The sequence below is a fragment of the Cyrtonyx montezumae genome, unplaced genomic scaffold, assembly GCF_038088225.1.
Source record: "Cyrtonyx montezumae isolate F1298 unplaced genomic scaffold, pur_monq_1.0 scaffold_6, whole genome shotgun sequence".
Lineage (NCBI taxonomy): Eukaryota > Metazoa > Chordata > Aves > Galliformes > Odontophoridae > Cyrtonyx > Cyrtonyx montezumae.
In genome coordinates, this window is record NW_027072067.1 from 6,581,680 (window position 1) to 6,596,922 (window position 15,243).

At 42.6% G+C, this 15,243-nt stretch overlaps 1 protein-coding gene across 3 annotated transcripts in view; it reads left to right on the plus strand.

The window, feature by feature from the left end:
• The window catches only part of BICD2 (BICD cargo adaptor 2), a 78,471-nt gene that overhangs the window by 40,125 nt on the left and 23,103 nt on the right, over positions 1–15,243 (plus strand). For all 3 annotated transcript variants that reach the window (XM_065749773.1, XM_065749774.1, XM_065749772.1), the window contains exon 2: positions 5,509–5,721. In XM_065749773.1, coding sequence (XP_065605845.1) covers positions 5,509–5,721 — 213 coding nt within the window. The remainder of the gene's footprint in view (positions 1–5,508; positions 5,722–15,243) is intronic.

Genomic DNA, 15,243 nt, shown 5'->3' on the forward strand with positions numbered 1-15,243 from the left:
TGTTGCTTTTTTCAGCCTTCTTGAGTGCTCGCTTACACGCTGGAAACCCCCATCACTTTGATTGAAGGAGGTGCTGCTTCTGCCCTTCGTTTCTCTGTAACATCTCCAGGGGTTTTTCAGTGACTCTTCCCTTGGCAGCACCACTGCTCTTAGCAGCTCTGATGCTTTCTTCTCTTTCCCATACTTCTTCAGCATGTGCCTAGACTTGTGTACTAGATGAAGATGGCTGCAGATGAAGCATAGGCCTGTGGAGGCAGATCTGGGTGTGTCCGATGCCTGAACAGTCACTGTGCAACTGAAATGCCCAAACCCGGCAGGCTTCTGGGGACAGTACTTCTTAGCAGAAGTCGGTAGCAGATTTGAGGTGATAATGGGTTTGCTTTGGCTGTCAGACTTGGTTTGATAAACTACCCAGGCTCCAGGTAGTCAGTGAATATCTTGTTCTCAGTGGGGTTGTTCAGGAAGCCTCAGAAGGCGGGGAAGCATATCCAGCATGATTTGGCTGAATAGAGCTGTGGACTAACGGATCTGAACTGCAAACAAAGCTGCACAGTTCTGAATTTCCACTGAACGGAGAGTTTTGCTTGGATTTTGGGCATGGCTGAGTCCAGGTTTTGTATCTCCTGTATCACGGTGGCTGTTGCGATGGGAGCACAGCATCTGGAACTCTTTGAGTAGATTGTTTCAGGGATTCCTCATGTTTCACATGATCAGTGATCACCTCTGCATGAAAGAGGTTTGGCTTAAAATCTTACCTACCTTTTTAAGAAGTACTTAATACCTCAGCTAGTACTCCTAATCTTTAAGGCATTGGGAATACTTCTCAGAGCCCTGCTCCCATGAAATATACTGACAAACGTGTAACCATTGAGTTTAGATGAAACTTCATGTCTTACTGTGTGTCTTTTGGAATTGGTTCTTTAAACCCAATCTAAATGGAGTTCGATCCAACGCTCCATTTGAAGTGATCTGGGTTGGATCACTTGATGTAACATCTGAGCTTTTTGGGGTGAGTCTGCCTTGTCTGTTTCTTATCCAAATTCTTTTTCCCGTTTGTAATTACTGTGGAGTGTTTTGAGTCCTTGAGTTCAAAGACATTGTTAGCTGAAGATTAGATTTGCAGAAGTCTCCTCAATGTTCGACAATTAGTTTTTCTAGGATCTTCAAGAATGCCGTAGTGAATGTCTTCTAATTGCCTTGAGTCTGCTGATGTAAGTAATGCTGACAAACATGAGATTTGATTTAATAGCATTACAATCGATGGTTGTTATTTTGGTACACCTTTATCAGCTCATTACAGTAAAACTCCCAGTTGCTTCAGTGCTGCCCTAATTAGGCTTCAGCCAGCATTCCCTAGGGTGCTGGGGAAGGCTGGCTGAATGACCGCATGCGTGCATGCATGTGACTGATGGGGCATGGCAGCTTCACAAGAGACAACTTGACAGGATTTCTATTGATCCACAGCTTCAGCAGTGCATTATTAGGAACTGTCTTACTATTTAGTCCCATTTTGCCTTTCAGAATAATTTGGTGCATTTCTAAGGGCTCAGCATGGTGCTCCTTGCTGCCCTGTGGGCATGACTGCGAGCATATCAGCTGAGATGTATTTTTGTGTTCATCCAGAGCTGAGCAGTGATACAAACCTTAAAGCATGGGTGTCCAACCTTTTGTCTTGCCTCGGCCACATTGATTCAAGAGTTGCCTTGGGCCACATACACATAGGTAGCTCAAAAGTAATGCTTCCTGTTTATTTTTGTGGACACAACAATGCATACTCAGAGCACAATGACACTGTTTGGTAGAACAAATTCTCAGTTACAACATACTATTTTTCCACATGGTCACCACCATCCGCTATGCATTTTTACCAGTGATGAACAAAAGCCTGCATGCCATGCTTGTAAAAATCTGTACCAGCAGAGGGGATCCACAGTCACTGTTATCACTGCTGTGCTCACATCTGCTGTCTGATCTCTACAAACATTCAGTAAGTCTCAACAAATGTCAGTGAGTGCCATTTTTCCACATGGAGGGACTCAACAACACCTCTTTCCTTCATACATGCTTCCTTGTCAGACAACATTCTGTCAGACTGTCCCTTTGCTGCCATCTCTTGCACAGCAACAAAATATAACAGGGTGCTGGTGGGAAGGTTCAACCTCTACTGCCATCCCACTGACATCAGAAAGGGCATTAAATATATTAAATATATTCTATTAAAGCAACAAAACTTATTTTAATTCATCCTTCAGAGCAGATGTTGACAAATGTCAGTCCAGCCAAAGGGCGATGACTCCAATAAGGCATGGTTGTGACATGAGGGATGTTTCTCTCTGGTAAGAGAGGGCTTTAAAAAGTCTGGTAAAAAAGACATAAACTATATTTCTTTGTTTTCTGTCACCCTAAAACAAAGCAAAAGGAGCTGGGTAGGCACAGGACCTCTGGGTATGTGAAGGTTTATGGGCTTTGTGCATGTCAGTTAAGTCATTTTTCCTTCTAATAGCTTGATTTTGAACAGACCTGGCCTGTAGCCATGGGAGGTAATTGCACTGCCCTGTAATTTCGGGCAATTCTGTTAAAGTTAAATTTCCTGTTCTGCACAGGCCGTTACAATTATGAGAATGGCTGGTAACATGAATGCATTGGGTTCTTTCTAAGTACATACAGGAGAGATAATGAAGCATGGTTAAAAGGGTGGTGGTTTTGAATTGTTCCTTTATAAAGCTACTCAGATGGAGTTGTTCCAGGCTGCCTGCTCTGCTGGCTGCTGCTCTAACAAAGGTGCCTGCTATCTTGTGCAGCCTGACAGTACAGGCTTCCTGCATGAGAGCAAATAACTGCCTTACTTTTCAGGAATAACTGTGGCCCACGAAGAGCACTGACATCCTTTGGTAGAGGTAGTCACTGACTGGGCGTATTTCTGCAGTTGGTCAGAGCAAGTTGGCATTGGCAGTTCCCGTTTGGTTCAGATAGTTTGCCGTTCAGGACAAGTCATAATAAAAGGCACTTTCTAATATGGGAGTCCAAGTGGCATGGACAAGTAAGGCATGGACATTTTAAGTATAAAAGTTATGACAGCTTCACCTCAGCATCACTGGAGAATAGATAGAAGTGTCATAGAAGAACAGCAATACTCTCAAATCTCCTACAAACAGTTGTTCTTTTTTATTGCAATGTGACAAACTTGTCCATGCCAAAAAGTTATCTTCTAAGAGTATGATTCAACATACAGAGCTTACTGCTGTAGGATGTTAGGGGCCAATAATGCATAAAAACATGTTTTACAAACGTAACTAAACTTCCATTAAACCCTCTGCTTCAAGGCTTAAGGCATTCTCAAGCTCTGTGAGATTATGGAGTTTCTTGCACCTTTCTCTGAAGCGTCTGGCACGAGCCTTTATAGGCAGAATATTGGATTAAAAAGAAATCTCATCTGCTATGCCAGTTTCTGTGTTCCAGTGGTCTCTGGCAGCAGTGGCTTCTGCATAATGATGAAATCCTCTTCAGTTGTGAGAGAGACCAAAGCTTAGCATCTGCATCAAAAGATGTAAGAGTAAATTAGTTGTTATTCTCAAGAATTTGTTTCCTCTAGAGGAGCTGCTGAGTTACTTGATTGAATCACGCTCAGACTCTGTGCCGTCTAGCTGATCAGATGTGGCTGTGAGTACTCTGATCCTGCAGTGTGCTCTGCTGTGGCACTCTACCCACAAGAAAATGATGCCACTTCATCAGGCAAATGGAAGCCCAGAGTCCCTTTCCCCATCTCACAGAGCTGAAATAAGTGTATGTCTATAGAAAATACACATTAATTCTTTATGGAAGAATGATAGCATGTTTTATGTTTCTGCTATCCCTTTAACATTTATGGAGGTCTTAGGTATTAGGCTTTTAAGCTGCTTTGCTGAAACTCATTTGACAAGGGCTTGCACAGATGGTGCTTTACTTTCTGTCTGAAATGCCACGCTTTTTAATTTCCCTTGGGTCATCTCAGTGAATCTGACTATATAATTCTTCAGTGATATTTGTCTCCTGTTTCTCTGATTTGCTTACCTGAAATAAAGTTCTATTTGATAGGAGCAGTATGTAGGTGTCTCGATCAAGTATGCTGGCTATGCCTACCTTTAATCTGTTTCAGCCTTGGTTTATTCAGTAATTATCATTAATACATCTGGTCTAATACTTGGAAGTAATAAAGTACTGAAATCTGCTTCTGTTCAAAGCAGATTTTTTTGGTGCATTGACAGTGTATTTCTGAAGAGCAAGCAAAATACAATTAACTGAAAATGTAGCACTTGACTAACAATGAGTTTTATGAAATGGTGATCTGTCCTTAACCTGGCTTAATGCCTGGTGTTAATGGTGGTCATGAAAACCTCCTATTGGGACAGCAGCAAACCTGATGCTGTGATGCTTGATGGCTCCATATGCATCTTAGTCTGGCTTGTGATACACACGTGTACTGCAGTGTGAAGGTAGAGCTCGTTAGTCTCACTGACTTTGATCTGTCTGCCAGGCAAACTGTTACATGTACATACTTACCTAAAATATTAAACTCTTTGCTTTATAACTTTTGTTAATGAAAGCCACCAATGGGAGTTCTTAAATGCTGCAGCCCAGAGGCCAGGGTGTCCATCTGTACGAGCATGCTCAATGCTGATGCTGGAGTATTGCCTGGTAGAGTTCCAAACAAAATGAATCCCAAGAATCAAGCAAGTATAAAAAACAAAACCGAACACATACACGCACAGCACAAGTCAGATCTGAAAGGGTGCATGCTTTGCTGAAGAGGTTAGATCTCTGACCTGCCTCTAAGTCCCTTCACTGTCACACTGCTAGGGATGAAAGCTTTGAGCACAGTGAGCAGAGCTGTCAGGGTGAGCACACGCTGACCTACTTCATCCAAGCTGACCCAGGTTAGCTTAACCTGGTTATGGAGCAGTGTGCTAGCCTGGCTCACTTCTGACTGGAAACAATGCGTTGGCAGGTTTTAAGGGACAGTCATCTCCAATGGTGAGCAACTGAGGATGGTGGTAGGCTTCCTTGCTGTAGCTGCATCAGAAGAGGAAGATGTGCTTAAGAAAGGAACAGGTTGTTGTCAGTGATTCAGTCTTTGTAGAGTGAGTCTGACCCACTATACAGAATACACACGTGTGGAAGTTTTTGGTCATCTCACAACTGTCGTGTTGAAAACCAAAGTCTTGCTGTAATCTCAGGCTTAAGTCAAAGGGTTGTTCCCTTCTACAAGAGTTTTTGTGGTTTTCTATTTAAGAATACTATGCAACATAAACCACTGATTGGGTGCTGCATGCTACTTTCAAGAGGTCTGTGTTTGCCACTTGATAGCCTTGAAATGTCTAATCCTAGAAGAGGGAGAGTATAGGGAAGAAGTTGCATTGTTTTATATGTGAAAAATGTGGGGTAAATAGTTCCAACTGTTCAAAAAGTGGAGACTATTTATGCAAAGCTGTAGGTTTACTAACAGAAGGTTTTTCTTTCTTTCTTTCCTAGGCTTTTGGGCAGGCTCATACCAATCACAAGAAGGTAGCAGCAGATGGAGAGAGCAGAGAGGAGACCTTGATTCAAGAATCAGCTACCAAGGAAGAGTACTACATGAAGAAAGTTATGGAGCTGCAGACAGAGTTGAAGCAGCTCAGAAATGTCCTTGCCAACACCCAGTCTGAAAATGAACGCCTTAATTCTGTTGCACAGGAACTGAAAGAGGTAAGTGAAAGTGAAGAATGTGCGTCACAGTTGGTATTGTGGCTGTGTTTTTGTGTGCTGTGTAACCAAGATGAGAAGGATTGTTGAGCTGATCAGTACCTGCTTCACACTGATAAAATGGTTTGTGTCTCCTGAGATTTCAGCAAGGCACCCATTTCAGCCCAAGCTGTTAATTCAGCAATATGGTAAATACAGATTTCTGGTGCCATCCACTGAACCATCCTGTCACAGCCACAGTGATTCTGAGTCAGTACAAATTGCCTTTACCTTGTTCAGGTAACTCCTAGTTCTGCAAGAAGCTCTGGATTGTGTTCCAGGTCATTTGATAGCAGCGTGGCCGTGTGTCCCAGCCACTGTATTACTGTGCATTCTGTACATTGGTACTCACAATCAGAGAGCTACTGCCTTAGAAGGTAGAGGAACCTGTGTAGGCCAAATACAGAGAAACCTGGTGTGTACTTTTTCTGCCCGACTCTCCATACAGAACTTCTTGCAGAAAAATATTTGGGGCATAGCTTCTTCTGTTCATTGCTTTTCCACCTAACTTAGAAGGATATGGAAACAAAACATAATGCTGAACTCCACTGGAGTAGCAGTAAAGTTTTATATTTCCCTCATGAAAATGCTTTTTACTTTTAAAAGGCTGATTAACTTATTTTCTCAAGGTGTCTTTCACTTTTATTGCTTTAGGATTGACACTACCTGTTCCTGGTTTGAAGTAATCATGGAGATGTTGATTGAACAACATAAATGCTTATAAAATCTATAGGACTGTCAGTGCTACTGATAGAGGAAAAGATTGTTTTAAAAGCTCAAATCATTGCTTAAATATCGAATGAGTAGTCCGCGAATGGATGTGGTAAACAATCCACAGTTATTACTCATCAGATTTCTTTGCACCTTCCTTTGAAGCACTTTGTGCTAGCCTCTCCTGGCCCTGGGACAATCAGCTGTAGGTTTTCCTGCCTGAAGAGCTCACATCTTAATCTTGATGCATTTCACATGGTGAAATTGAAAATTAAAAGTGATTTTGCTTCTTTAGAGGACAGAAGCAAATGCATGGATAATATTTGGTAGTGAAATTCACGAGGAAATGAGAAGTCTTATGCTGAGTCTTTCTGGAAAGTGTAGCTTACTTTTGTGGGGTTCAGTTGTACCTCACTTCGGAATGCAATAGAGAAGTAGACTGGGGGTTGGTGATTTCAGGGGGGAGTGTCAGAGGTCCTCAAGCAGGCCAGTCTAGATATACTTTAATTCTGTGGGTCCTGGCTGTGGGATAATAAAACTGGAATCAATCCGTGTGCTCTGCATAGGCAAGCAACCAGTTGTTGCAGGCACACACTACTCATGTCTTTATTTCCTAACTTTCATGAAGAGCTTACAAGCTCCCCACCCCAGAGGTGGCATTGTGTCTGTAATGGATACCGAGTGCTGCTCTGAGCACGCTGATCAGCAGATTTCGATCCAGCTCAGTGAGTCACTGCACTCAAAGGTGATTTTCCTTCTGGATACGGTCATATTTCAGCTACTCAGGCATATCTGCCTGGAACTGCGTTTTCCTTTACATAACCTTTGGATGAGCTGCTGTTAGTGTTCCTTGTGCTTTGTCCTTCCACCTCAACCGCTCTGCTTGTGCACTCTCACATCACACGCTTTTTAAGCTCTCTTCTGCTGAAATGTGTTTAGTTGCTTGAATATAAATTGGTGATGATCAACATCGTGATTGATTCTAAACTCTAAAACTGAACTCAGCTTAAAAAAATGTTTAAATTCAAAAAATGTGTAATCAAAACTTAATATGATACATGGCAACCCTTGCAGTTATGCATTTCTCTGCAGGTGACTTTGACAGTCAGTGACTGCATATTGCTTTGTGTCATTCGTCTCAGTGTGTTCTTTCATATTCCCTTCCCTTTTTTAAATCCTAGCTGTTTAATCAGTTGATAATAAAAAATTGTGGTGGAGTTGAAAAGGGGAGAAGGACCAGAGAATGAACATGGAAACTTTAGTGTGAAAATGAAAATACCTGGGCCAACTGGCCGTGTGCGTTGTGGGATTCTTTCTTTTAAGATGCCCGTTTGTATGTTGCATTTTGGTTTGAGTTTTCTTCTGATTACTTGTATTGAACAACGAGACAGGGTGTGTGTACAGAGATGCCAGGGTTCTCTTGTACTGCAACAAATCCAAGGCTGCGTGCCAGCCCTGAGGAATGTGGCTTTTCTTTGGTACAGTGCATCAAAAAGTGACAGAAATCCAAAGAGTTGTTCCACTGGTATTGTTGAGGAGGATGCACACAAACCTTTTTTGATGATTTAGAGATATAGAAGCGAACAAGTCTGGAAATATTCTGTGGGAAAAATTGAGAACATCATCACTTTTCTAAGCTAGTGAGTGAGCAAGGTGAACACTGTGGTGTTCCCTAGTCCCAGTAGCAATACTTACCTCTAGCTAAGTTTCATGTTGACGTTAGTCCAAAGAAATTCTGTGCATCTTCTGCTGCAAAGAATGCTTTTAAAGTCCAACAGCACGAAAGTGCTGGGCTGAAAGTGGAATATGATCTACTATTTTAAACCACAGAGAGGAAAGGGAAATTCCTTTCTTCAGTTTCTCTGACTACTCAGGAGAGAAAAACTGTGGCTCTTCTCCATCTTGTTATGGAGGTTATTTATAGATGGATCTATCCTTTATAATGTGTGTTTTGGAAGTCCTATATTACTGCCTATCAAGAGACCTGACTTGCAAGATGTTGGGGGAAATAGGAGACTTTATTTCTATTGCTACTGTCCTGGATTTAATCCAGAGGAGCAATGTGGAAAATGTTTGATAACGTCTTCTGGCTGCAGGAAGAGGTGTTTTGTTGGTTTTGTTTGTTTGGGTTTTTAAAAAAAAAGCTATAAGAAGGCTGAAAAGGCAGGAAACTAATGGTGCTGAATCTCTGTTTTAGTTCTAACAGATACTCGCTAGCACAGGCTGGCTGGAGAAGTTTTTATCTGCTACCTGGTATGTAACTACCTGATAGGATACAGAATTTCATTGTGGTTGAAGCTTTTGGGAAAAAAAATCTCTGTAGTCTTTCACAGTGGCATTGGGAGTTGGTTAAATGATCCAGACAGCAGCTCCTCGAGTTGCTTCCATCGATAGTGATGTGGTATGAAAGCAGATGTTGTCTTGGATCAGTTTAGGACATTTAGGATGCTGTCATTCCTTTCAGGTCCTCTCAGGACGCTCTCAAAAAAGCAAATTGGCTTTAGAGAGATGTGTGGTACACCTGGATTTGCTGGAGCAGGCAGAAGTGGTTTTGACACTTTTCTGGTGAATGATCTGTTGAGACAGGTCAGCAGGGTGGTTACAGATGATGAGTTCTGCTGCTGTTATTAGCTAGCTCAGCAGTTCCTGTGGTCTGGAAGAGTCACTGGGAGGAGTAATTGCTTCTGAGCAATTGCTAATTGCCACGTCTTCCTGATCTTTCATGCCTGCTGTATTTTAGTGGCACCAAAAAAGATTTCATAGCTGACTGATTGGGTTGTTAAATCATGAGGCAGCCGTGCCCAAGTATGCAGAAGATGAAAAATATAAGAGCAGTTCTTTCTCAGGGAAGCAAAAGGTGTTGTGATTATGTAAACTAAAGAAGGAAATACATTTTTTGTGTATTTTTCTGCATTAGTTGAGGACAGCTGATGTGACAAGTAATGTCAAAGTGCTAAATAGCACCTTTAAAAAGAAACAAGTTCTTAGCAACATATGTTGGATTTTAGTCCTTTAAAGATAGAAAACAAAGTCTTTTTCTGAAGTTCCTAGAATCATAGAATCACCAGGGTTGGAAGAGATCTACAAGATCATCTAGTCCAACTGTCCACCTATCACCAGTAGCTCGCACTTAAGGAAGTTTCTTCAACATCAACTTGTCTTTCATTTTCTTGCATTATATGCCATCTTTTTCTGATTAGTCATTAACAAGAAAATGTGTGTCAAACTGAAGGATAATCTAGACAGGGCACTTCTCTGGCCCTGCTGTGCACAGGGGACTGACTCCCTCTTGCAGAGCTGACTTCTCACCTGTGAGTTTTAGGTCCCTTCTGAGTCCAGATATAACACTCTAAATAATATATATAGATGACATTCCTTGATTTGTTTCTGATTTTTAGAACTGTGAATACAGATGCACATTTAAATAATGCTAAAACATATCTGAAGAATCACTGCTGAAGTGAGATGTGGCTGGAAATCAGCTGAACATGCACCAAGTGTAAAAAAGTGTAAAAGTAGCTGTTTGCAAATAGGTGAAGCTCCATTTCTAAAAGCAAAGTAGTAGTGCTTCCTTGGAGGAACTTGAATGCATGAAATGTAGTGGGCAGGACTGGATTTCTTGTCCTCTGATGTGCTGAGGATGTTCTGTGGCTGAAGCCTGAGTAGGGGTGTCTGGGCAAGTGTACACAGCCGTTGAGTGTCTTTTGTCCATGCAGGAAGCTCAGCACAGCAGTAGCAGTGTGAGAGCAGCACTGCTGGCCCAGCACATCGTGTGTGGCTTCAGATGACAGCTGCTCTCTTCCCACCTTTTTATTTTCATTGATGGTGGTTTTTATACTGACAGCTTCCTCTTTTATTAAAAAACAATTATGAGAATTTAGCGGGTTTTTTTTTTTTTTTTTTTTTTACAAAAAAGTAGTCACGCATGTCATTTTATATCCACTTGAAACAGAATAAAAACCCATTCTAAAGAGGGGGAAATGTGGAAATGCAGTTGATGTGCTTTGGATGTATTCCAGGAGGCATCTGCTCGTGATTCCGCTATTGTTGTTGCCCACTGAGATGTTCAGCAGAAGGATGTTACCAGCAGCGTTTCTCGTGCTGTAATGGCTGCTGCCTAGAGACTCAGAAATGAATTGATGCTGGAAATCAGGGAGTTGGAAGACTCCATTTGAGCACCGTATATCTCCAGATTTCAGGTTTTACAGAAACGCTGATAAATTTCTTGTCCTTCTGACGCTGTGTAGGTATGCTTTTCAGTTTCAATTGGCAGTTAAGATTCCAGCATTAGCCTATTGTTTGGGAATTAACCTGGTGGCAGGCTTGCCGGGGATCTTTTCATTGTTGTATTATAATTAAATTGCTCTGTGCCCATCAGCACTGCAGTAATAGCAGGCTGAGCCCTTCCCTGTTGTGGTGGCTCCTTGTGACCTTCATTATGACCTTGGGTCTGCCCGGGGCTTTAGGGCAGCAGCAGTGGAGGGAAGAAGTCTGGTGTACACAGCTGTAATCTTCTAACAGATCAAAAATCAATAAGCACAATTAAAGGAGTTGCTGGAACTGCTCTAATCAGTGAAACAATGGTTTGAAGTTGCTTTACAAAACGTTAATTAAAGAAGCTTGTTCTTTTTTCCATGGAGAGTGACAATTTCCGCTGGGGTTTGATGGTAGCGTGATTTTAGGAGGCAGAAGCAGGGAGGTTGCTTTGTTTTGCTGGTGCTTGGCACTGCTTCCATTAAAGTAGGTGGCCCTTGGCAGTATTTCCAAGCAAGGTTTGTTTGAGTCAGATTGTTTCTTTTTGATAAAAAGGAAAGAGCTGTTACTACACTGTACCTCAAAGCAGTACTGCAGTATGCTTGGGGGGAAAAAATCTTTACTTTAATCCTGTAGTAATTCAGTTGTTTATTTTCACGTCTCATGCAGTTGGTTTTAGGAACATGACTTGTGATAGAACGTGGTTCAGGGAGAAGCAGAGAGCACAGCCCAGGGGATGTGCCTGTAGTATTATAAATAGCACTGCTCTACTCCTGCTGCTGCCACAAACTCACATTCCGTTTTTTACCCCATGTTTTGGTTTTCAGGTTTAGTTTGGATGTATTTTACTGGTATTCCTTTTTGACCTCTTTGTAGGTGAAAGAAGTTTAGGATGGTGAGGCATCACATGTACCTCCCAGGTCCCCATCAGAGTGCACTAGGTCATTTGCAGATGAAGGGGGGGGACGAATTGTTAAATGGCATCACGAATTTTCTCTTCTTCTGTTTCATTAGTAAGTGTAGCTACCTCATTAACCCCTACTACTTGTTAGCATTTGTGCCCACAGGGAGCTGCCTTCTGCTGTTCTGAAAGAGCAAGTGAGAGAAAAGCAGAGCAGTTAGCACCAACCCTGACTCAAAGCTGCGTGCCCTCTGTATGTCAGACTCATATTGCTCTGAGCTGTTTGTGATGTAGCCAGGTCTGAAGGGAAAATACTGAACTACCAGCTTCTTAGTAGTCTTGAGCACTGAAATCCAAGCTTCTGTGTGTGGGGTAGCTTAGGTCTGGAAGCCGGAGAGGTATCCTTGGTTTTCTGTTATCCCAGCTGCAGGAACTGGAAAAAAATGACCAATTTCAACATGTTAAATAAGTGGTTTGGATCTAGTTTTTGAGAATAGCTAAGGAAGATCATAACGTTGCAGTTATGTGGCCAATGTGAAAACAGACAGTAGCTCCAGGAGCAGTATTTGTTGGGACAATTTACGAGTTACTAGCAATATAATTGGCAGTGTCAGCACAGGCACAGACATCTGCTTCTAAGAGTGGGATGCCGCCGTTTCTGCTGTCATGGTGTTTTGCCTTCCAGAAGAGAATCTAGTAAAGAAGAATGGAGACATGCCCTTTGTGTGTCTTACATCAGTATTTTCTGGTAGTTATTCTAACAGAGCTATTTGATCTCAGCCATTTGAGTTCCTCTACTTCTTGCAGTTCGCACACCATTAGTGTGATTTCTCATAACACTTCTTAAGAAAATAATCCTTTTTATAGAAAGAGGGTAGTGTACCACTCTTAAGTGGTCAAAGATTGACTATAGGTCAGTGACTGTATAACAGGCACAGAGCACACAGTTTGTGAATTGGTTTCAGGCCAAGCAGTATCTTGCTAATTACAGGGATGTCACTTCAGCATATTGTATTCTGCTGATCCATCTGAAGCGTGTCCTGCAAGGAAAGGGCTGCTGTGGCTGGAATACTCTCAGAACAACTGACTCGGTGGTTTGGGGCTTTTTGACGCCTGCTGTAGCTGTAAGATAACAGCAGAGAGGGATGAAGGAAATCTCTGGAAACATCATTAAGTCACTGCTTGATGAAGATCCAATTGCTGTGTCCCCACATCTGTTTATTTCTCTAAGATACGAGCTAGCTGTGACACGCTGTTAGAAGTTCAACTGGGAGAAGGGAAGGAGACTTCATAATTTAGTCATGTGAAGTAATTGTATTAAGTCATCTGAATGTTATTAAAGTCTGCCCTGCTAAGTGGTAAACAAGACTGCTGAAAGAATATCTGAGCTGCCTGAGTCCTTCTGCTGCTGCTGCTAACTCACAGTTCATCACGTGCAAATCAAAAGCACAGCCTGCAGTGCAGCAGCAATGAAGGTTATGTGTATGCTGATGTCCCTCGACATCATCCTTGCTTTTCATCTGCCTGGAATCGATCCCCCTCTTACCAGAAGTTCTGCCTGTGGTTTAAAAAAATGCACTAAAGACATTGGTGTAGTCCTTGTGCCTGAACACTTTGATCTGGGAATGCTGGATGATCCTGCAGCCAAATGATGACCATGACCAAAGCCTGGTGGGACTGTGCCATCAGCACATGCTGCACAGGAAAAACAAGGGTTAAGAAAGTGTTTTTATCCAGAATTGCAGTACAGTGCTTACTGTATCCATCAGTGGCACGGCTCCTTGATGCTGCTGAATGCTTGAGTGTTTGCGACTGCCCCAGAGAGCAGGGGCAAGGCTGCTGCTCCCAAGGGCAAGTGATGACCCATATATTTTACCCAATATCCTTAAGGCCTCTATAGGTATTTTATAATATTACCAAATTTTCCTCTATTTTGTTGTGTTTTGTATAAGGAATTACCACTTCCATAATCTACACATGAGCAAAATCTTTCGTGTTACCTTTGCTGCTTATAAAGTGTTATCATTAATTTAGGGAAATAAGTCCTTTGGGATTTACTCCATTAAAACTGTTTGAAGCAGCAGTGGAGTTCTGAGCCAGTGGTTTTGAGGTGATTGTATCTCAGTAGGATTAGGTAGCGTGAAGTAAGCACTTTCCACATCCAGGAGGTGTGGCATCTCGTAGAAGTAGGCCACTAACATCAGGAGCATAAATTTAGCCCAGGCTTTTATCTCCTGCTTTGCATATAAATTAACTATGGCCACATTAAGGCAGCAGGGATCCTCTAGTCTTTTGATAGCTGACTTCAACATTTTGTTAATACTATTTTAATTGTGAATTCTTTCAAGGCTGACAGATCTGTGGAGTCCAGTGCTTAAATGTGTAGACTTCTGGAGCGAATCTGGTATGAATCTGCCCGATGGTGTCACTGCTGGGAACAGCTAATGGAAACTCTAAAGCAGGCCTTTAATACTAGAGTAAGAGTTGTGAGTAAGAACATAAGCAGGCCTCCTACAGACCTTGTAAGAGAGGATGGAAGGCTTTAATTAACAGGAGAAGCTTGTGCTTTGGATCATTGAAAATATGTGGTTTGTGGACACTTCTGGCCAGGCCAGCTTAGCGCGGGCGTGCAGTGGGGCACAGCAGCAGAGTAGAGCTGTAGATGTGAATGGCACAGAGCATAGCATGGAGCAGCCCTCCAGTGTCACTGAAGTGGGGGTGTTTTGGCCACTGATTATTGTGATTAACAGAAGGCTGAAATCAAAAAGCAAAAACAACTTGATTGAGGAGACAAGCATTAGAAGTTATCAGTGGGCTAGAAGTGGATTATGAAAATGCTAAGCTCTGTTTGAACTGGGTGAGGAACAAGAGATTCCTCAGGGCCCAGTGAGGGGCCCTGGGCTGTGTCAGTGTCCCATTGCCTTCTGCACAGGCTCCTTGCACTGCCATGGCTCCAGGCTCACCTCTGTTGCTTTGAACAGGGCAGCAGAACAGTGGCAGTCCTGCCTGTGTCCGGCTGTGGGTCTGCTCTGGCTGTCTGTGCTTTACAGCTCTTCCTCGGAGCTGTAGCAGGGTAGAGATGACAGCTCCCTGGTCTGTTAGCTGGCCCCCAAAGGGTTAAGCATGTTCTTCATGGCAGTGAAGGACATGGAAAGCTGCCAAGCATTTAGATTTGAGATTTGAAAAGCAGCTGGAGTTTAACTGCTCTTAGCGAGCAGTCCAGTGCAGGAAAGGGGAGACTGTAATAATAATGTTACACAGTGCCATTCATAATGCTATCATCAACTTTGGGGCAGTGTTTTCCAGCCAGCTTCCCATGCTGAGCTGGGGCCCAGAGCTGAGGTGCCCTGGGCCACCAGCTGTGGACATTAACCATCCTGTTACCCAGCTGGACAGGGCTTGGAGCTTTGAACAGGTTGGTTGCAAAATGTGCAATAAGTAACAGGATATGCATGCTGCAGCAAGGCTGAGTGCTGACTGAGCAGCTCTAAGAGAGTCAAACTGCTCCAGGATATGCTGTGCTAACAGAAACTGAACTCGGGTTTCTCTAATATTGTGCAGAAAAGAAGTTCCAATGGCAGTGCATTTCCTTGGTGTTGTAAACCATCCTTAATGTCACA